General features: G+C 42.0%; 1 protein-coding gene across 2 annotated transcripts in view; it reads left to right on the top strand.

The window, feature by feature from the left end:
• The window catches only part of DGKI (diacylglycerol kinase iota), a 338,722-nt gene that overhangs the window by 98,928 nt on the left and 216,172 nt on the right, over positions 1–23,622 (top strand). For both annotated transcript variants that reach the window (XM_075069054.1, XM_032783200.2), the window contains exons 2-3: positions 11,192–11,300; positions 23,516–23,611. In XM_075069054.1, coding sequence (XP_074925155.1) covers positions 11,192–11,300; positions 23,516–23,611 — 205 coding nt within the window. The remainder of the gene's footprint in view (positions 1–11,191; positions 11,301–23,515; positions 23,612–23,622) is intronic.

The following is a 23,622-nucleotide window of genomic DNA, read 5'->3' on the forward strand; positions in this document are numbered from 1 at the left end:
CTCTCTGTTTTGTGATTCAAGGAGTTTGAATCACAGTGATCTTCCAGGGTAACCCAGGGAGGGGAAGCCTGGGAGAGGCAACGGTGGGGGAAAGGGTTTACTTTCCTTGTGTTAAGATCCAGAGGGTCTGGGTCTTGGGGTTCCCCGGGCAAGGTTTTGGAGGGACCAGAGTGTACCAGGCACTGAAATTCCTGGTTGGTGGCAGCGCTACAACTAGTAAGCTGGTAATTGAGCTTAGAGGAATTCATGCTGGTACCCCATCTTTTGGACGCTAAGGTTCAGGGTGGGGAATTATACCATGACAGGGAGGTCTGCCAGTCCCACAGATTTGGTGGCAATTCGATGGTGGGTATGCTGAAGGTGCGGAACCGGGGAGCTCCTGCAGGCAAGCCACTGAAGGCTGCCTGACTGCTGTGCTTGGGGCAGCAAAAAAGCTAGAGCTGCCCCTGGTGAAGGTTGAGGCCCATTGGTGAGGAAATGTGTATAAAGCTCATGCAGCTGCTATCTGAGTTGGGCCGGTTTTATGGATGGAAGACTTCTGTCTCCAGTGTTGTCAATCAACATCTGTTAATGATCACCAAGTTTTAATGAAAAGAAACCAAACTGGCAATAATATTGAATTGTAATAATTAATAATATATATTATTATTTTGCTCCAATCTTGTGATTATCCTGTTAGGTGACTCCTTTAATCTCAAATTTATATTTCTGTCTAAATGATCAAAATTAATAGTAATACAATGAAATGGGATCTGGGTGCTTGCCATGAGAAGATCCCTGTGTATGGTCATGCTCTCTGTCCCTGATTTAAATATTTCCAAGTTGTGGGACACATCTGCTAATAGTGGCTCTAAGGTTCTCACACAGTCATGCTCTGTAAAGATTAAGGACCAGATCCACAACTGGTATAAACTGGTGCAGCATCACTGAAGTCAGTGGAGCTATGCCAGTTAACCTCAGCTGAGGGTTTTTCTGGCTCTGCAGGGACACAATCACACTGAAAATCACATTTTTGTCTGAAAATTTTCAGTCTACTATATTTACAAGTAACACCTAGGAATACTGTAACCGAAAAGAGATTAGACAATTGCTTTCCCCTCTTCATTTGCTTTGTGCATTTGACAGTTCTCTGTTTATCATCTGTTTCACAGTTTGCCCTGCATAATCAATCACCAGGGGAGCAGGAAAACACACGTGTGTATTTAAAAGAATTTAATTTAAACAAAACAAACAAACCCAGACAGGGACCCTATCAGAAAATGGAAATTTCTAAAATTAGTCAATTTAAAAAAAAGTTGACAATATCTGTTTAATTGGTTCCGGCAGAGCTGCTAATGAGCACTGAAGACCCAGGCTTTCTCCTCTGCCATGCTGATTGCTGTTCTAGCCAATGTAATGTTGGCACTTTTCTTGTTTTAGTCTTGTTTTCCTGAAAGCTCACTTAATCAAAGTCTCAAAACAAACCTATCCCCATCTCCATGACAACTATCTTTCGGGGTTATAGGGGAGTAAAGTAGGCTGTCTTCTGATTGATAACACCTTAGACCTTCAGTGCTTCACCATATTAATGGTGGCTTCTAGCTGAAGGCAACAGACTCTCAATATAATTCCAATGAGGCATGTAACATTACATGACATCATGTATTTTTTTAATTGGACATGAAAAGTATTTCCTAGGAGCACTAGGGTAGGGTAGGGTAGCACTCTGATTTTTGGATGACTAATCAGAAATGTAATAAATGTAATGTTGATAATCAGAAGTGAATTTAGAATACAAGTTAAGTGCTCATTCAGGAGCAGAAAAGAATATGAATTTACATTTTGCAAACATGCAATTTTTGGTGCTAACTCACACTCACATGTGTTCTCCCCTATTTCTCCTGGAGTTAAGACATTTTTTGAAGTTAGCAGATGCATGGGCATAATTTTTCAAGTTCAACAGACCGAATAAAAGAGAAAAGAAGGAACTCTAGAGATCCAGTCACTCATAACTGAGTGCAAATCATTTGATAAAAAGTTGAGATTAAATTTATGCAGTTTCTTAACTTTTCAACTTTCTGCATATTCAAGCAGGAAAGTCACTTTGGGCACAATTATTTTGCTTATTTCTGAACTCGGAGGGCAGTGAAGGTCCACTCTGAATTATTCTTTGATACGAAAATCCTTCAGTCCTCACTCAGACAATACTTCCATGGACTTCAAATGGGTTTACTTGCGTAAGAGATTTAGCATTTGCTCGTAAGTCTTTGCTGCCTGATCTAAAGCCCTTTAAAGTAAATGAGAGTCTTTCTATTGAGCTTGATGGGCTTTGGATCAGGACCTAACAGAAGCTCACTGGAAGAGCTTTCACTTGCTTTCAGATTTGTTTACTGGTTTTGCACTTGCTGTAGTTCATCCTCTTTCTCCCCTCCTCTACTCCACTTAGATTTATGTCAAGCACAGGTATATTGTTGTGATAGGTGAGGGAACATGTCTGTCAATTTATGAATCCCTTGTTGTTTTATTAATAGCATTTATGATTGTCATTTTCTGTGTGGGTTAAAACCTCCATTTGGTAGCAGGAATGGACTCTGTCTGGGAAGCTGAAACAGGGCCATCCAGGGGCCATCAACACTTGAATAGTTCTACCCCGCTAGAACAATGGGATTGTTACTGGCAGAGCCATTGGCTTTTAATAGCACGCTGCCCAACCACCAACAGGGGGCTGATGAATGGAGCATCCCCAATGGAAGAAGAGAAACGTAAAAAGTGTCAGTAATTGGTTTTAAATATGATAGACTTTCTAAGTAAGGGAGACAGTCCACCCCCAGAAATAGAAGACATTGCTGGAGGAGCAGGGGGAAGAGATCCCTGCCCTTCTCCAAGGATGCTGACCAAACCCAAGGGCTCTCAGGAGAGGTGAGGACTCTGAGAAGGGATTGCATACAAATGTTTATTGTTATTGCCTAGAACTATAATGCTCTGTTGCTGTCTAAGAGAAAAGTGGGTGTGTGTTTAAGAAGTTCCTGTGCTAAGGCCATGTACTTTGCTTTAACCACCACGGGGTCCCCAAAGGGTTAAACCATAAACCAGAAGGACCATAGCTAAGTAGGACTCTGTGGGAGGATTCATGAGTGACTGAAGAGGCTTGGGAAATCTCAGCATTGGTTTGGAGCTTAGGGCAGTGGGAGTGTGGAGTCCCATGTCCCAAAGAAGGGTTTCAGGCAGGGAGTCTGCACCTGGGAGTATGTCCAAGAGGCTCAGAGATTGAGACAGTATCTGGATTCTGCCCAGATCCTGCTGGCTTGGAAGCAGGTGGGCTGCAAAGGTTGAATTCAGTTAGTACATTCTGGTGACCATCCACTAGGGGAACTCAGCCAAGACTGTAACAAATTGGTGGCAACATGTGAGCACAGCATAGCATTGAGCAAAGCTGCTTAAAAGGGGGCTTTTGCAAGGAACTAAACCACTGCTTTTAGACTGAAAACAAAGAGTGGATATTTTAGGTTGCTCAGGAAGGACAAGCTGAACAAATGAGTTCAGGGCAGTTCAAGAGAGATGAGCTAATAAAAATGTGCAAGGGAGGAAGATGGATTTAAAGAGCTTAAAAAATCAAAGCTAGTGAATCAATAGTGTAAGTAGATGGTAACTCTTACCAGTATGGTACTGACCTTCCGACCTGCCCTCACAAAAAATGTTCCATGACTAGAGCCCTGTGCGGATATAAATTTATACCGGTGGATGCAGATATCCATGGATAGAAATTGGTATCCGCTGAAGTGTAGGGCTCTCCCGGGAACCGCAGCAGTGAAAGGAGCAGAACATGGAGCTGCTGCTCCCAGGAACCAGTGCCCTGCGCCGGCAGCTCCTCCGGCATGGATGTACCACCCCCAGCCCTGTCCTTTGTTGGTGCAGTACAGACCCCAGACAGAAGATGCAGCTGGGACCTGCATCTGCACCCCGTGCAGTTGCTGGCACGGGGTGCTGGCTCCTGGGAGCGGCGGCTCCACGTTCTGCTCCTTTCGCTGCTGTGGTTCCCAGGAGAGCCCTGTGGTTCAGTGCATACTGAGTTGTATCCACGGATATCCACATCCACAGGCATAAATTTGTATCCGTGCAAAACTCTAAAATTCATTCTCAACAATGTGTCTTTCCAGTATGGCGTACCAGCAATAAATGTGTTAATGGTACGGTGTTCCTGACTGTACCGGCTTACTTGCACCACTGTAGTGAATTGATGTTGCTGCATGAAGTCAAAGAGAAGTGAATGGGGTACCAGCCCCAGACTAATACCCAGTGGAGTGGTTAATTCCCTGGCACAGACCAGAGGCCAGAATGGTCTAGCTGGACCAGGAGGGAAAGAGGGACTGTAGGATGGCAGTCCCAGCAATAGGAGTGTCTAGATAAGCTGTTCTAAACTTTAGGTAAAATAGATATTCGATTAGACAGTTCGTTGGGTTAAACCTGTTTTTGCTCTTGTTTTGCTTCCTTCTATTGAAGTTAAACCATATTTTATTTTGGAAAAGTTGGTTTATGTCATTGTAGTCACACCCTGGTGACAGCTCCTGAAGGGAAGAGTAGCAAGGCTTTGGCCTGCTTGAGGAATCACAGTTGGTACGCATGGTACTGTACTCCTGGGACCCAGTCTGAGGGAAGGAAACTCATGGGATTCCACCCTGAGAGAGATGAAGGTACAGGGCTTGTCACCTGAGGGGATGCTCTTAGAGAGACTAGAGTGGGGTCAAACATGTAGATAGCCCTGAACATTGACTATTATTATTATTTATCATTGATGTGTAATAAAGGCCCCAGTCATGATTTAGGGCCGCATTGCTCTATGTACTGCACTCAAGAAGCTTACAAGCTAAGTAAGAGTTTGCAGACTAATTACAGTAGCAGTTGATAGATGGACAGTGAGGGAAAAAAACACAGTCATGAGCACCTATGTGTTCTATATCTGTATTTCATATAGTTCTGAAATGAGGAGGCAATCTTTGGTAAATCTGAATCTCTGTACATCTGTTCTTATGAAAGAAACTGAGATTTTTCATTGTGGTCATTGAATGATACCTTATTTTTGTCAGTTTTTTCCAAGTGTCATTGTAGTGAAAAGTAAATGTATGCTTTGCTATCCACACTGCTTGGGAATGACACAATCTGAACATACTTTTTTCCTCTCAGGTTTGTTTCCTTACATGAACACTCTTCTCTGTCTTAACAATTAAACTCAGAAATCCAATGACCGTAATAGCTTTGGGGAGAGAAGGAACGATAATGTGTTTCAGTATATTATTTTTCTTGTTTTGGGTTGTGTCTTGTTTAAGATCTTTTTGAAATCTCTGTTGTTCTGGAATGATATCAAGATTGCTGTAGCTCTGAGTCATCCCTTGAATTTGATATCCTGAAGCATATTTGGCAACTAGGAAATAGAGCTTGATTCTTGTACAGTTACATTGCAACAATTGGTTTTTAGACCTAAGCTTGTATCAGCATAGCAATCAAGACTTTCTTTTGACTTTTCATGCTTTTAAAAAAAAGTATCTTTAGGTATTTCTGATTTGCACAGAGAAGTTGAATATATGTTACCTTTTCCCATGTTTTAATTTGCATGCTCAGAAAAGAGGAAGAGAATCTGTTTTTCTTGTTCTTAATCGCTGTTGGCACTTGATCTTTGGTTAACTGAAAATATATAAATGAATAAACTGGAAAAGAGGAATCTCTTCCCTGTTTTGTTTTGTTTTTGTAAAGGAAGAAGGAAAACATAAAGAGAAGCACACAGTACCATCATGGAAACGTGAAAAGACTGCAAAGGAAATCTTTGGGGGAAGTTCTCTGGCCTGTGTTATACAGGAGGGTAGACTAGATGATCACAATGGTCCCTTCTGACCTTGAAATCTATGAATTCCACATTTATAGTTTACGTTGGATCCAATATAAAACTATGACACATGCTTTGTATTACCAGGACAGAAGGAAACCAGAAGTTGTTCTTTGTTAAAGTTTGCATGAGGAAGGGCTGGCTCCAGGGTTTTTGCCACCCCAAGCAGCAAAAAAAAAAAAAAAAAGAAGCTGCAATTGGTGGCTGCTCTACTGCGCCACTTTCTTCTTCGGTGGCAATTCGGCGGCTGGTCCTTCCCTCCGAGAGGGACCGAGGGACTCTCCGCCGAATTGCCGCCAAAGAGCCTGATGTGCTGCCCCTTCCCTTGGGCCACCCCAAGCATCTGCTTGCTGGGCTGGTGCCTGGAGCTGGATCTGGCATGAGGCCATATAGCTTTTAAGCCACAAACAAATTTCAGCTTGTGTAAATGATTTGTGCCAGCTGAGGATCTGGCCTCCTAGTAATATCAGAATGCTGATGTTTAAGACAGGAAGAAAAATATCTACAATGTTAGTGTCAGAAAAAAATCTCTTGTCATTTTTTTCTTTGCCCCAGGTTGCTGAGAATTTTGTCTCTCTTTCTGTTTTTTTTTTTGGGGGGGGGGTAATTGCTTTTACAAAATTAATTCATTCACAAGATAGTGGTATCTGGTTTTTCATAGGATCAGTAACCGCCAAACAATAGAAGGGGGCTGTTTGTAGAATGCTGTTACTCAAGTACCGTAGAGTATCAGAGGGTAGCCGTGCTAGTCTGGATCTGTAAAAAGCAATACTTCTGTTAGTCTATAAGGTGCCACACAGGACACAATACTCAAGTACTGTAGTAACCTTTTCCCTTTGGATTTCCTACTTCAAATCCTAAATTAGATGATAAGTGGAAATTTGTCTATCTCTGGTTAATCTTTAGTGGACATGAACAGCCGGATTAGCAGTGTCTCCTCAGACACTCAGGAGAGAGACAGGGTTGTAATAGGGATACTGAGAATGAGAGTAATATATGTGGGGAGTCCAAGGTTAGATCAGAAGAGAGTGGAGGTGCTGCACATCATGTTGGCAGAGCTGAGTGCTGAAAGCTTAAACCATGCTAGAGGTTAGCCAGAGCTAATTGTCCATGATTTTCATGAGCACCAACTTGTGTGGTATAGACCATACACATCCACAGAAACAGGATCCACCCTGGACTTGCAGAGTGGTGATGACGATGTATGGCCTTGTGTTTTGAGGATTACTGTGTTAGCGCTGCATTTTTCCCCCCAGTTTCTGAGCATTCAACTCAGAAGGGGCCCCTACTTCCAAAATGATATATTTTACCTATAATAAAAACTTCCCCTCCTCCCAGAGCATCGCTTATTGTAAACTTTCAAAAATGAATACAGTGGAGTCACATCTTAGGCAGGGGTTAAGTTCTAAGGTCAGTGTGTAAGAGGAAAATTGCATATAGTGAAAATTGCTATGAAGTACAGTATACATAGTATACACTGTATACACTAGAATCAGGGGTCCTCAATCTACGGCACCTGTGCCAAATATGGCACGCGAGTCAATTTTTTTTAATGGCAGGCTGCAGGTCCTGGCTGCCGCTGAGCCCGCTGTCAGCCTGGGGTTCCATTCACTCTGCTGGCAGTGGGCTGAGTGGTGCCAGCAGTGGGCTGAATGGGCTGGCGGCTGGGACCCTGGCTGGCAGGAGCTAGAGGATGGAACCCCAGACCGGCAGCCAGCTCAGCGGTGGCCGGGAACCGCAGCCTGCCATTAAAAAAAAAAAAAAAAAATTGGCTTGCACATGTGCCGTAGGTTGAGGATCTCTGTTCTAGTGTATACTATGTATACTGTACTTTATGGTGATTTTCACTGTGTGCTATTTTCCTCTTATGTGCTGACCTTAGAACCTAACCCCAATGTAGGATATGACTCCACTGTAGTGTAAAAAAAAATTTGAGGAACTGCTTTTTGGTGCCCCCAAATCTTGGTGTCCTAGGAGGCTACCTAGTTTGCTTAGTGATTACACCTGCCCTGATGCCTTAGGTTTTGTTATAAGTGCATTGATGCACTCTAATACTTTTTAGATCTAGTAATTTGTAATCAGCAAAATATTGCTCATTTTTCATTGAGTTAAGGTCCACCGATCAGAACTTTATGGAGGTGGAGCATGCCCCTGCTGCCAGTGACTGGCTGGTCTGGTTCTGCCACCAAGCTGTAAGCCAGCTGACATACCCATTGTATGGAGCTATGGACCTTATTATTTTGAAGAAAGGAAATTTATAGCTAAACACAGATACATTTTCCTATTACTTTCTCATAATGTGATTACTTTTGTTTTGTGGGTGAAGGCTGCATGGTGAGCCTTTTGCTGCCACGCATGCTTAGGAATCTTAACTGGAAAAAGTAACAGAAAGTAATTCATGTTACCTTTCTGCCTGAAAAGTCACAGTTGCTGTAATGAACTACTTAGAACAATCTGAGTCCATTCACTTGGTTCTAGAATCCATTACTTTATCCACTTTGCATTTTTTTCAAGATTCTTTCTTTCCAGGATGGCTGCCATGTAACCTCTTTTTCATTTAAATCAGAACATGAAATTATTTTCTCTCTGATGTGGCCTTTGTTTTTCTCTCTTTGGTGTATGTCTTTGCAATATAGACCTTCTCCAACTCAGCTCAGTGTATTCGGGCACTCCATATCTCTTACCTCCCAAAGCAGTGTTCTGACAAGAGTTTGTACTACATGTAGTATTTGTAGCTTGCATTGGGATTGATGGGCTGTTATGGTTTATATGGGTTTGCAACACGTGATTATTTTAAGGTTTTGTGTTCCAACAAAGATGAAAAACATCATCATAGTGACTGTGTTTTGTATGTTTTCCAGACAAACTCATAAATCCATCATTGGTAGGCATGGGGAGAGAGGCATAAAACTCAGCCAAGATTCCCCCAAAAGTCTCATCAATCTCAGCTAACCTTTCAGGGAGCATGGGCCGAACCTCGGGTTTCGTTACAAAAGGTTTGCACAAATGTAATGCTGGCTTTAAATTGTATCCAAAGCCTGACCTTGGGAAGTCTGTAGCCATTAATTAGGTATATTTACTTTTTATGTCTCTGTTGAATTCATGTTCCCACTGGAGGCCTTATCTCCTAATTTGACCAGTAATATACATTGCAAATTTAGACTTGTTTAAATTCAGCAGATGCAAATAATTTGCATTTATTATTCAATAACTCTATAGTTCAGCAAATAATATTCTGTGAATAATATTGCTTGCAAAGTTTGCCATTTTCATGAACTAATTAATTGTAAGTACTTTTCCTTGTGATTCAGATCCTCCTCTCCACACCTTTTCTGTATAACGTATAAACTTACACCAATCATTTTGACTTCAAGTTCAAGCAGCCACTAAATTGGGATTGTTATTGCCCTTATTGATACAATGCAGAAATTGTAATACCTCACTCATTTCCACCAAGAGATTCTGATGCCATAAATACAGGACTGGGTTTGTGGCAAGATCAAGCAGAAGATATTGGGCAATGGTTCTCTGCCAAGCACCAATAACCAAAATGGTACCAAAAGGACTATCGAGAGAGACTGGCCGCATACTGGAAACTACTTTATGTATAAATATTTATATATTGTATTTTACATTGTAAAGTTTGCTGTAGTGTGAAATTACCTCTTTAAAGATCCTCAGTCTCCAGATTTCCTTTGGTCCTCATAAAGACTGGATTATGGTCTATTGACCACACCATGGTAATGTGCACTGCACAGGTGCCTAGCTAGCTACTAAATCATTCTTTCACAATGCTTTTGTCAGCTGTTGAAAGCTTCTTCCCTTAGGATCCCACCCATATTTAAAGGGGATTTAGTCTAGGTAAAACATCTAAAAAATTTCCTTTTATGCCGACATATTGGTGACATTCAGTGGCATGAGGGATGGGGACTGAAAGCTATAAATGTACAGTGTGCTCATTAAATGAGAGAGTACCAACTGAATAGGGTACTAGTTGGAGGATGTGGGAGGAGGGGAAGATTTATAATTTTCCTCTCACCCTACCTGATTTCCAGGACATGCACTGAAAGCATTGTGGGCTCTGAGCTCCTCTTCTATCGACATACAGTGCACTCTATGTTTACAGGGCAGTAAAGAGATTCATTTAGCATATAGCTGAGCTGGATTGTCATTGTTGGCTCTGTTGACCTTTATTGTAAGTTGCCTTGGGATATTTGTATGCTTAGGCCAGCCTATAAATAGCTATAGTATGATGGCAGTGTTACTGCAGAAAAGCGCTTTGCAAAAACAGATTGTCATTTCATTTCCAGGCAGGGAGGGAGAAAGGTATGTGTTAGGCTTGCAAAAAGAAAGGAATTCCCCTCAACACACTCCCACCCCCACAGCAATGACTGCTGAAGAAAGAACTTGTAAGATTTTTTTGGTTGTCACCAGTCAGACCATGCTGTCTTTATGTTTGCAACCCTATAACTTTAAGAAGCCTCAATCCTAGAGCAGCCTGGTATTATGAGAGCACGTGCTTCCACTTGAGGGATCAAAGTTCAGGACTGACCTTGCTGCGCTGGCAGGGGCTGGGGAGTGTATGGCAGAAGAGCACTCAGCCCTGGGGGTCTGGGAGTGCCTTTGGCTGATGCTTTGAATAACATTTGTGGCCTTTGCAGGGAATGCTATCCCTCCTAAGAGAATTTAGGTCACATGGGCCCCCGAGAGATGGGAGTGAAGTGAACAGGGAAAGAAACTGGAGTATAACCCTGGCAGAGTTCACCAAAAAAGGGACAACATGTGAACCTTTCCTGCTCCCAAGGGTTACCTCAGTTTTCTGCGTTAGGTTTTCTGTTGTTTATGTGGGAGTTTCTTTTTCAGATGACAAACTATCCGAGTAAAGCAAACAGGGTGTTTTCTTCCTTTTTGAAGACCTTCCTCCCCCGTTTCAATAAAAGCAACTCAAATCTTCATTTGAGCTGCATATACAATGAGCCCAATAGCCCTGATGTAAAGAATAGGAACTCCAATTCAATGAGTGCAGGGCTAAATGTGGCCCAATGGATTTTGCCCTTTATGCTTGGGTATAGAAGGGTAACTGATCTGTATTAAACAGTACTTTTCAGTTATCAGACTTGCTTTATTTTTCTGCTAAGTTGCTTTTGCATTCTTCTCACTCCCTTTCTGACTTTCCTTCACCCACTTACCTGCTCCCCTGGCTCATTACAGCATAATATAACCTATTAGCACTGTTTCCACCAAACTGAAATTTACAGTTGTGCTGCCTCTGCTGATTTTCTAGACAAAAAAAAGAGTGCTGTTTTGTTTTTGTTTTTTCTTCTCATCTTGCAGGAAAGCAATCTCCAGGTCAGGCCTCCAGCATCTGGCTCCTGTGCACTCCCTCAACATCGCAATCTCCAATGGGCCAGGGAAGGAGCCAAGAACAACACTAGAATGGAGTGTAGGTGTTTATTTTTAATCATGGCAATTTATCTAAATAACATCTCCTGCCCATGTTCCCTCTAACCTTCATTTTTTACATGGATAGGTAAAGGTGCATGTAACAGAGTTGGATGTTAGTTCTGATCACTAAGAGCTTGATCCTGTAAGGTGAAGAGAACTCCGGCATCTATCCAGCAAAGCACTTAAGCACATGAAAAATCCCAGCAGAGTCAATGGGACTGGATATGTTTAAAATTTAGCACCAGTATAGCAAAATTACATGCTTGAATGCTCAGCATCTTGCAGGATCAAGCCCTAAAATGACAACTGTAGGTGTATTAGAGAGATTTTATTTCCTTTTGGAGTTGTTTTGTGATTTAGGTCAAGACAATCTTTAAAGACTGGATGTCTTTCTAAGTGATATGCTCTGCTTCAGCTACTGTTGTTTGGCCTGAAGCAGGAATCACTAGCTAAATTTTTTTTTATAGCCTGTGTAATACGGGAGGTCAGACTAGATGATTGCAATGGTCTCATCTAACCTTAAAATCTATGAATGTATAACAGAGCGCAGAGAAGAGTATTAAACAAATTCAATCTTTTCATTTTCAGAGATCCTGTGTGCATGCCAAAAACGTAAATCCTGCTCCAGAGGAAACTCGGTCCCTGATTTAGCAAGATATTTAAACATCTGTCTTTTTAAGCATGAGAGTTTCCCATTGAAGTCAGTGGCACTGCTCATGTGCTTCAAGTTACGCAAAAACTCAATTAAGTACCTTGCTAAATCATAGCCTAATACAACTACTTGCACTTTTAAAAAATGGCACTCGACAATGTATATCCTCCCAAGCGGTTTCTTATATAACCTAAATAGAAGTGCGCTGGCCATCTGTCATGGGGAACTCATACAGCCCAAGGAACATGATATGTACAGTAAATTCTTTGACAGAGTATTTGGATTAATTTGTATTAGGGTTGGAAAGGACATGTTGATATTTAATCTAGTTCTCTATAACACTGCAAGATAATATTAATAGATTCCTACAGCATTCCTGTTGGTTCTCTCTTGATTTTCCTTTAGAACTTCTAGTGTAGGTGATTCATTAACCTCCTGTGGCAGGTTATTCCAGTGTCCGACTGACATCATGCCCAAAAAGTGAAGCCTAAATTTGTAGCATAAACGTTTCCTTCCTTAATGTCTCCACAATGATGTCTGAAAATAGTTCCCTGCTCACACCCTTCATTTTTTGTTATCTTCTTGCTAGTTATTTGTCAGTTTCACATATGGAAGGCAGGGGGGCCTGTTGGATAGAGCACATGACTGGTGGGTCTCAAGAAACTCTAGTTCTATTCTTAGCATTGCCAGTGGCCTATTGGGTGACTTTAGGCAATTTGCTTCAGTGTGCCTCAATTTTCCCATTCATACATAATAATGCTGACCTTTGAGATCTGCCGATGACCAGTGCAATGTAAGAGTGAGGTATTGCTCCTGAGATTTTCTTTTCTTCCCCACAGATGTATAAATTCATAGCTTAATCTCACTTTCGTTAGTCACATTTTCTAAACTTTTAATAACTTGCTACCCTTTGGCTTCTCTCTAACTTAGTGATGTATTTTTGCAGCACTGCTGTAACCTGTATACCCCCTGAGGAGCTGCTTTTATAGCCATAGCGCAATGTGGAGTAAGCCCTTCCCTAAAGATGTGTGGTGCGTATTCTTGCAGTAGGGCAGCATTTCTCAAACTGGGGTCCGTGGCCCCTTGGGTGTACTTGAGGGGGTTTGCTGGCCCCATGTATCAACTCCTCCCTCTCTCTTCCTCCCTCAACTCCTCCCCCTCCCTCCCAGTGCCTCCTGCATGCTGGGGACCAGCTGTTCCACAGCATGCAGGAGATGTTGGGAGGGAGGGGGAGGAGCAGGGATGGGGCGCGCTCAGGGGAAGGAATGGAATCATGTTGGGGCCACTGGCCCCACTGATCAACTCCTCATCCTCTCTCCCAGTGCCTTCTGCACACCATGGAACAGCTGTTTCCCAGCATGCAGAAGGCGCGGGGAGGAGCAGGGACGGGGCATGTTCATAGGAGGGGGCGGAAAGAGTTGGGGAAGAGGAGGGGCAGGGATGGAGTGAGGGCAGGAAGAGGTGGGGTGGGGTGGGGCCTTGGTGGTGAGGTAGAGTGGGGGTGGGGCATGGGGCTGAGCAGGGGCTTGAGGGTCTGCAAAAAATTGAAATCAAAATGGGGGTTCTTGGGTTACTAAAGTTCGAGAACCACTGCTCTAAGTTGTATGTGACCCCTGCTTCTGATCAGTCCATGATACCAGCCTCTGTTGTCCACTTATTAGATTTTCAAATGAGCACCTCTGTGCATTCTCCCATGCTGCCCCACATGCTTGGGAGAAGTTCTCTTTAAACATCCATAAAATGAATTCAGTTTGCTCCTTGAACACCTTCCTTAAAGCTTCCCTTTTCTATGATGCCTGCAAAAAAATTGACAACAGTTAGACTGGTGATGTGCGGATGTGACTGGCTATCATGTTGGCCAACATTGTTTCTTTGTACTCCCCTGTCTGTCTGTTTATCCATCTGTTGTCTCTTGTCTATACTTAAATTATAAGTTCTTTGGGGGCAGTGACTGTATTTTTGTTCTATTTTGGGTCCTACTCCATGACTGGGGCTGCTAGGCACTGTGGTAATATAATAAATAATGATAATATTCAGTGTATGGATCTATGATATATGTTCTTTGAAGGAACACCCGTTTGGCCTTTGATTGTATGATACACGTCCTTTAAAAGGGCAGTTGGAAGGACTTATGGATATATAGGGCCCTGTAAGAGTCCGGTGCTGGGGCTTGTCCTTCTCAGGCGCGGCGGGGAGCCAGGGCGTCTCCCTACAGGCAGTAATCTGTCCAGGGCCTAGACCCCTCAGCAGGAGCTGAGCAAACAAATAGTCTCTAAACAAGGCAGAGTCCTGGCCCTTCAGCAGGGGCCGGGTAAACACGGAGTCTATAAGCCCGGCCCTGAAGCAGGGCGGGGCAGTAAGCAGTTCAGGCTCAGGCCTTTCAGCAGGGCTGAGCAAGCACAGTATATAAGCCCAGGCCCTTGGGCAGGACAGGGCAGTAAGCCGTACGGGCTCAGGCCTTTCAACAGGCTGAGCAAACACAGGTAAGGGTCAAACCCTCAGGCAGGGGCTGAGCAGCAAGTTAACAGTATAAAGGGCCTTCTCAGGCCAGGAGGGAGGGGGAGTCTGCCACCCTCAGAAGGGTGGCGGGGGGGACACAGGCCCTCCCACTCCACTGCGTTCCAGCCCGGGGCCCTAGCAGCGGCAAAGATTCGCTGCAGTCAGTGGGGATCCTGGCTGCAACACACTGACATCGGTTCAGGGGTCCCCTGAAGCCAGACTGGGGTCGGCTACCCCTGGGCCACTTCCAATCTCCCCCTCTCTGGGTACCTGTCTCTCGTCGGTGTCGTGGGTCCCAGACCATGGGCTCCTCAGGATACCGGGCAGAGGAAAGCTCAGGCAGTTCCTCTGGATGCCAGGCGGAGGGAAGCTCAGGCAGCTCCTCTGGATATCGGGCACGGGGCAGGCTTGGCCAGTGCTCTTCAGGGCAGTGAGCACAGGGCAGGCTGGGCCCGGCAGGAGCTCGAGCACCAGCGTCTATCCTCTCCAGCCACCTGCATCTAACTGAGTGCTGGAGCCGGGCCTTTATACTTCCTGTCCCGCCTCTGGACTTCCGGGGGGTGGGGACAGGCTGCGGTGGCTTTGCACACTCCGGCATCAGTTCTGGCCCGTCCTTCTCAGGCGCAGCGGGGAGCCAGGGCGCCTCCCTACAGGCCCACTTTCGTATCCTTTGAAGTAGCAAAATTCAGGATTGGACCCTGGTGTACATTATGTGAATGGACAATTTATATAGACCTATGGAATATGTTGAGTGTTCTTTAGAGGGAAGCTATTAGAACCCTATAGCCATGATATAGTCTTGTGGAAAGGTCCTGTAGAAGTTAATAGGAATGAAACATGTAGGATTCTATAGAAATAGATTTCTATTGAAATTATTCTAAAAACTAATGTAAAATAATAAAGGATGGTATCATTTCATAGGCTTCTGTTTTTAACTGCCTATACAGGATTGTTTGATAAGACTGTAAAATTTCAGTGAGAGTTTTAGATGTTTAAGAAAGTATGGAAAGGTTTTTCTTCCTATTCAGTTATATAGGACTTTTTCATAAGGGTGCCCATAGTGCCCATTGGATGTATTTACACCCATACATGTGAATCTGTATGCTTTCATCATACTCTTCCTCTTTTTGGTATGTGGTTCTAGCCAGAGCCCCTTACCTTAAAGAACAATGGATCGAAGTAAGTGTGTGTATTTGTATATATTGATATTTTACATTTATATATACGTAAAATGTAGTGTATCAACTCTAATCCCACTGGTATTGACTTGTCACAACAACATTAATCCAGATAAATGCTTTTCTTTTCCATGTCTATGGTCTCCCTTGTAAATCATCATTTCATATACTCCATTAATTTGTACACTGAATGATGTCTTTTCCTATTAACATTTCTGCAGAACTAAGTCTTATAGTTGGGAACTGAGTATGCAGATGGAAAGAGACATACATCATCAGAGGCTCATGAATAATGGGAATCCTTGCATGTGGCTATGCCACTACCCCTGTTAAAAAGTGGAGCGTGGTTTAGCTAGCCACTTCTTTAGCTCTCACATCAGGAAATAGTAGTGAATCCAATATTCCCATATAGTTAAAAATCACTGAAATTGTGTATAGCCTGTATTTGAAGAAATTTTAGGATGAGCAATTACTTTTTGCTGTTTCTCTTTCAGCATTTTAGACTTGATTCTGATCAATAAGGCAGAATTGGTTGCAAATCAGAAGGGGGTCACTATTTGGGTGAAAGTGATCATGAAATGATAGATTTGATGATTCTAAGGAAAAGAAGGAGTGAGAACTGCAGAATAAGGACCAAGGACTTAAAAAAAAAAAAAGAAGCAGATGTTAATAAACTCCAGAGATCCGGTAGGTAGGGTCCTATGGGAAGAAAATCTATGGGATAAAGGAGTTCTGGAGAGCTAGCATTTTTCATGCAGACAATATAAAAGCCTCAACTGAGGAGGCTACTCTTCCCAATAGGAAGAATAGTAAGAGGCCAATGTGGCTCCATTAGAAGCTGTTTAATGACCTGAAAACCAAAAAGGTATCCTACAAAAAACGGACACATAGATGAATTGCTAAGAGGGAGTACTAAAGAATAACAAAAGCATGAAGGGACACAACCAGAAGTGCTAAGGCACAAAATGAGTCAAATCTAGCAAGGGACGTAAAAGGCAGTAAGAGGAGGTTATGTAAATACTTTGGGAGCAAGAGAAAGACAAAGAAAAGTGAAGGTCCTCTACTTAGCAAGGAAGGAGAGCCAATGACTGAGGACATCAAGAAGGCTGAAGTGTTTCACGCCTATTTTGCTTCAGTCAAAATAGGGAAAGTACAGGTTAAAATGTTTAGATGAGTTAGAGGTATTCACGTCAGCAGGGCCTGGTGAAATTCATCATAGGGTACTTAAGGAACTAGCTGAAGCAATCTTGGAACCATTAGCAATTATCTTCAAGAGTTTGTGAAGAATGGGTGACGTCCTAGAACACCAGAGAAGGGTACAAATGGTACCTATTTTTAAAAAGGGGAACAAAGAGGACCCAGGAAATTATATACCAGTTAGACTAACTTTGATACCTGGAAAGATATTGGAATAAATTATTAAATAATCAATTTGTAAGCACAAAGAGGATAATATAGTTATAAGGAATAGCCGGCATGGAGTTGTCAAGAACAAATCATGCCAAACCAACCTAATTTTCTTCTTGGACAGTGTTACTGGCCTAGTGGCTGGGGGTGGGAGGAAGCAGTTGATGTGCTGTACCTTGATTGTAGGAAGGCTTTTGACACCATCCCACATGACATTCTCATAAGCAAACTAGCGAAATGTGGTCTAGATGAAATTACTATAAGGTGGGTGCATAGCTGGTTGAAAGACCATACTCATAGTTATCAATGGTTTGCTCTCAAACTGGGAGAGTGTGTCTAGTGGGATCCCTCAGGGGTCAGTCCTGGTTCCCGTACTAGTCAATATTTTCATTAAAGATTTGGATAATAGAGTGGAGAGTGGGCTTATAACATTTGTGGATGACACCAAATTGGGAGGGTTGCAAGCACTTTGGAGGACAGGATTAGAATTCAAAATGATCTTGACAAATTGGACAATTGGTCAAAATCAACCAATTCAGTCAAGACACGTGTATAATACTACAATTAGAAAGGAAAAATCAAATGCACAAATACAAAATAGGGAGTAACTGGCTAGATGGGAGTACTGCTGAAAGGGATCCCTGGTTATAGTGGATAACAAATTGAGCATAAGTCAACAATATGATACAGTTGTGAAAAAGGCTAATATCATTCTGGGGTATATTAACAGGAGTGTCACATGTAACACACAGGAGGTTATTGTCCTACTGTACTTGGCACTGGTGAGGCCTCAGCTAGAGTATTGTGTCCAATTCTGGGTGCCACACTTTAGGAAAGATATGGATAAATCAATGAGAGTCCAGAGGAGAACAACAAAAATGATAAAAGATTTAGAAAACTTGACCTATGTGGAAAGGTTGAAAAAATGAGGCATGTTTAATCTTGAAAAAACAAGACTGAGGGGGGAGCATGATAAGTCTTCCAATATATGGTAAACACTGTTACCCAGAGCACAGTGATCAATTGTTCTCCATTTCCTCTGAAGGAAGGGCAAGAAGTAATTGGCTTAATCTGCAACAAGGGAGATGTAGGTTAGATATGAGGAAAAGCTTTCTAAGTATAAGGGAATTTAAGTTCTGGAATAGGTTTCCAAGGGAGGTTGTGGAATCTCCATTATTGGAGGATTGAAGAACAGGTTGGAGAAATACCTGTCAGCGATGGTCAAGGTTTACTGGATCCTGCCTCAGCATGAGGGCACTGGATTTGATGAGGTCTCTTCCAGCTCTGCATGTCTATGATTCTGTGACACGTAATGTTCTTCCCAGAGAATTCCATGAAGGACTGGAGACTTTCAAAATGGGTTCTACCTTCCATTGTCTTCAGGGGCACTCAGACTACAGCTGCCCTTAACAAAAGTGCTCCCTTTCAAAATGGCTATTGCCTTCCATTGCTCAGAACAGGAATGAAGCCAAGCTGCCCTCAGCTAAGATAATAGCCTCTGACAGCACAGGGAATCACCAGCTTAGCTGAGGGCAGCTTGGGCTTATTCCTCTCTTTAGAAAAACGTGATTATGCTGCTTCTGCTGACATAAACTTTGTTATTAAGAATAATGGCAAAATTGGCTATTTTGAAAATGTATTTAAAAAACTACCCATTGCACTAGATATACTCAACTGGGGGAGTAGGAAGGTAAACTGATATGTATGCGTACGGGGGATTGGAAAGGAGGGATAGAGGAGCACTGGCGTGCATGCAGACAGATGTGGGAGACAGAAAAGAGCGGGAAATTGGCTAGTATGCAGTGGGAGTTTTGTTCCAGAGTGGGATGAAGCAGCCTACCAATGAATCTGACTCTAAGAGTTAAAATTTAAAAGAGAGACTGGTATAAAGTTGATACTGCATATCTTCAAATTATTAGAAATATCACATGGTTACATCTCTATGGGCTTCTTGTTTAGTATTCATGTATTTTTAAATATTAAAAACAAATAAACAAGGACATTCCCCAAATAAATGGCATTAAACTGGAATTCTTAGCCTGGCATGTTTGAAAATTTTTCCTCCTTTAAATGGTATATTTCAAAATTCTTTCATATATAATTTTGAAAAGCTCTCTACATGACAGGAATTATGGAAAGATCCTTTCTTTCTGCTACAAGTCATGCTACATTGTAAATTGGAATGTTCATCTGATTGACTGAATATCCATGGCTGTTTGCCACTCTAAATTAAATTATCCAGGTTAGTTTGCATTGTGTTTCAAACTACTCTGACTGCAGCTTGCAGAGCTGACAGATATGAGGGGGCCGAAGGGCTTCACTAAATCTGGTTGGCATTGAACTAGGCTGGGGCACTTTTTAAAGGAGAAACCAAATTTAACAGGCTGAGAAATATGCACAGCTAGTTGTGGTGAAACACAACTAATTACAATTTTCCCTAAATTCCATTCTGGGATATTAATTTCTGCTCAAATTGGGGCAGTGTGTGTTTTGTTTTTCCATACCCAAAGAGCAATCGTATACCAAAAAGAACTTTATTTTATATTAAGTCAGTAACAAAACAAGAACAAACAAATGGGAAGTCTCCATCTGAGAGAGCACAGTGTTTGTGTCACCTCTATAGCAGCCTGGATCTGAACACATAATGGCAGCTGCTTCTGCTTCAGGGAGGAGATCTGTTTCAATTTACAAGTGGAATCATAGCAGCTACAAGTTACATTCATGATAGTGCCAAAAAGACTTCTCCTAACTTTTTTTGTATTTTGTTTTCTCTCATACTTCAAAATATTGAACAGAAGGCGTTTCTGGCTTTTCCCAAATTATGGGTGGGATTTGTACTTGCCTTATTCCATTATTTTCCTGATACAAAGTAAATCTCTACACACGAACAATTCCACCAGCAAGTGCAAAGCAACTTAACCAGGCAAAGTATTAATTAATAGTCCACCCAACTCAGTGTCCAGCAGAAAACAATCTATGCATCAGAAATATAAATATAATAATTTGGACTCTGCCACCCTTTACATCCCATGTTATGCAGCATGTCAGATTAGATAACGTCAACGGCACCATCTGGTCTTAAAATCTTTGGGTCTGATTTTTCTGTTGTCCTGCACCTTGTGGAGTAAGACTGGTTGAATATTTTCTGATGGAACATTTTAATGCTAATGTATAATGGTCTCCATCATAAATTGTAGTAAAATATAAAAGTAGAAACTATGAAGTCAAAGTGCTTCAACATTTTTGGGCCAAAACCTTTTGATAAATTGATACAATATTTCCACGATGACATTTTTTTTAAATTTTGATTTGTGACTGAAGGAAATATTCAAATGTCAGAATTTTCCTCAGAATGGAAATTCCAAGTTTTGACCAGCTCTATGCTGGAGTCATTTACACCAGAGAAAAATGAGTGCAAAATGGGTGTAAATGCCACCAGATGGGAATGGTAAAATTTTATGCCCATTTTTTGTATTGATTTAAATGACTAGGCGCAGGGTCACAGAGAATCTGGCCCATAGATATTAAGGCCAGAAGGTGTCACAGTGATCATCTAGTTTGACCTGTGTAACACAGGCCAGAAAGCATAGAAGAGTACAGATTTGTTTTATTCAAACTTCTGATAGAAAACCAGGCCCTATGAATGTATAACCCATTCAGGAACAACAGAGAACAAAATCTAATTTGGTCTAAACTGGGTTATGAAAATAGGCCACTTTATCTTTAGAAACCTTGAATGGAAAGTCCTGGAGAAACATGATGTGAACAGAGGGACTTTTAATCTATTCTGTTTCTTTTTAGGGAATTTTGGTTCCTGATTAAAAATCAGGACTTTGGATCCCTGTGCTTTCTTGCTTAGCTTCCCGAACTGATTGTTCCAAACAGATTTCCTTTATGATCTACATGATTTAGCACTAGGTAATATTATGAACCATTATATGTTGTTAACCACTGGTTATTTTAACAGGGAAGGTGTCCTACTTGAACACTATCTTGTGTCCCACTCAAACAGCTTAGGACAGTGGAAGACTCATCTGCTTCTTTGTCCCACTATTCAATTTAGCACCCCATAAACTGAGCAGGAAATTGGAATTTCAGGCATTGCGTGATGGGGAGGTACAGTCATCTTCACTAGCATGAAGTGACTGGGCTTTCAAATGACTGTTTTCCCCTGGTGTACTATAAAAACCTGTTTGATAGTTCTGGCTACCATTTTCCCTATAGACTACAGCTTTACTGTGAGGATGAATTTGGAGAAAAAATAGATGGATTCAGTAAAAATGCTTATATGAGTAAGGAAAGCATGATTTGTTCCTAAGTGAGCTCAAGTCTTGAAAAGTCATCATTATTATTATTATTTGCGTTAAAGCACTTAGATGCCTTAACTAAGGTTGGGGCCCTGTTGTGCTAGGCACTGTGCAAACATGTAATTCAAGCCCCAGAGAGCTTACAATTTACATGGATGAGACAGACAAAAGGTGGGAGGGGAAACAGAGGCACAGGGAGGGGAAGTGGCTTGCCCAAGGTCAAACAGCAGGTCAGTAGCAGAGTCAAGAATAGAACCCGAGTCCTAATTCCATCCCCTATTAGGGGCAATACCAAGTCTGACATAATTTGGAGGAGTTTTTTGGTCACCCTTGGCTGCTTATTTCTGGTTTATACAGCGAAATAGGGACATGCAGATCTGTCATTGTAAAAAATACCTTATTTTCCTTTCCCCCACTGTCCTTTCTGGATTGTGACCTGATCACGTCTTGTAAATTGTCACCATAGTTCTGACAGATACCAGTTCTTTACTTTCAATTTTTAAATGCTAGTTAATATTGATCTAGTTATTGGGAATGAATTTCTATTGCAGACTCAAAGAAACTATGCCTGCTACATTTCCCTATTAAAAAGCCTTACCTGAAATATCCTCATGTGAGAGAGAAGTAACTTTTATCTCATCATGTTGAAAACTGTCAATGCTATTTAAAATAAAGGATTTTGACCCAAATGGCTGGACGCATCCTGGACACCATCTGTTTGGAAAGCAACATCATTTGTGATTTCTGCAGTGTGGGAACCAAATACCAGAGACTGGCCACGCATTTTCCATTGTACTTTAATTCTAATAAAGCAAGATTCTTGCTTATTCACTTTGCTCAAATATTGCACGTACAACATTTTAATTTTGCTGTTAAGCTAGTATCACACTAGGATGGAAACTGAAATCTTTCTATAGCCAGATCTCCTCAGGCTGAGATTTTGTCCGATTTCATGAAATAAGGAGGGCTGGGCTTGGGAAATAGATGTGGGCTTCTCAGGAAAGCTCAGTAAGTGTTCTGGGTGATTCATTCGCAGAAAACAATTGATCATAGTCCTCTTTATAATAGCCTTTAACAGATATGAAGACTGTTGTCAGTCTTCTTTTCTCAAAACTGGGTATGTTGGTCTTGAGGAAAGAAAACTAAGGTGGGGGTGGGGACGAGAGGAACCAGATAGTCTTCAAATATGTTCAGGACTGTTATAAAGAGGATGTTGATCACTCGCTCTCAATGTCCACTAAGGGTAGATAATGGTCTTCATCCGCAGCAAGGGAAATGTAGGTTAGGAAAAGCTAACTATAAGGATAGTTAAATACTGGAATAGACTTCCAAAGGAGGTTGTGGAATCCCCATCTGTGGAAGTTTTTAAGAACAGGTTAGACAAACAGGGATGGTTTAGGCTTATTCGGTCCTGCCTCAGCAGAGGGTGCTGGACTAGATGACCTCTCAAGGTCCCTTCCAGCCCTACATGTCTACAACTCTATGATTCACTTCTCCCTGAATCACAGCTGGATCACCAATACACCAGCTTGATTTTGAGAGCATTAGCCAGCAGGAGGTGGCATTCTTCAGATGTAAACCCAAGGTCCTTACTTCTAGCCATTAACATTCCAATGGCATTTTTCATGAGAGTGGTGGTATGTACTCAGGTAGAAATGATTTGTTCGGAGCTCCTTTCTAAATACACCTGCAGTTACATTGGATACGGTAGTTTCTAATTCCTGGTCAGGTTCTCTAATCTGCAATCAATACCATCAGTAACATTGTCTTTTGCTTCTTTTATGTTAATTTTTATTTTAAATATAGTGGTAAATTTCATACTGATGAAAGTGCGGAACTGATAGTACTGCTTAACCTAGGCATAGTGTGGGCAGGTGCTAGGCAAAGTTCCTCCAAACAGCTCTGTCAATAAACATCGGTCCTGACCAACAGCACACCTATCATTCTACGACAGACTTCTTGTGAGAGGGATGGCCAATTATGACATACAGTGTGATGGTTTTGTGTTGTGAAAAAGTATCTGACTGGTTCTAGGATGAGACCACTAAATTTGTGGCTTAGATCACAAGCGATGATGAGTTAATCAGTGTTGTTTTTAATTTAAGCTAGCGTTCAGATTCTTTAACATACTGTACTCACCTCAGCCAATTTAACAATCATCTCTTCTCAGGAGAATGCAGTGAATGGAGAGCACCTATGGCTGGAGACCAATGTCTCTGGGGACCTGTGTTACCTGGGGGAGGACAGTTGCCAAGTCAAATTTGCAGTGAGTATAAC

This window comes from Chelonoidis abingdonii, chromosome 1, assembly GCF_003597395.2.
Source record: "Chelonoidis abingdonii isolate Lonesome George chromosome 1, CheloAbing_2.0, whole genome shotgun sequence".
In the NCBI taxonomy this organism is placed as follows: Eukaryota; Metazoa; Chordata; order Testudines; family Testudinidae; genus Chelonoidis; species Chelonoidis abingdonii.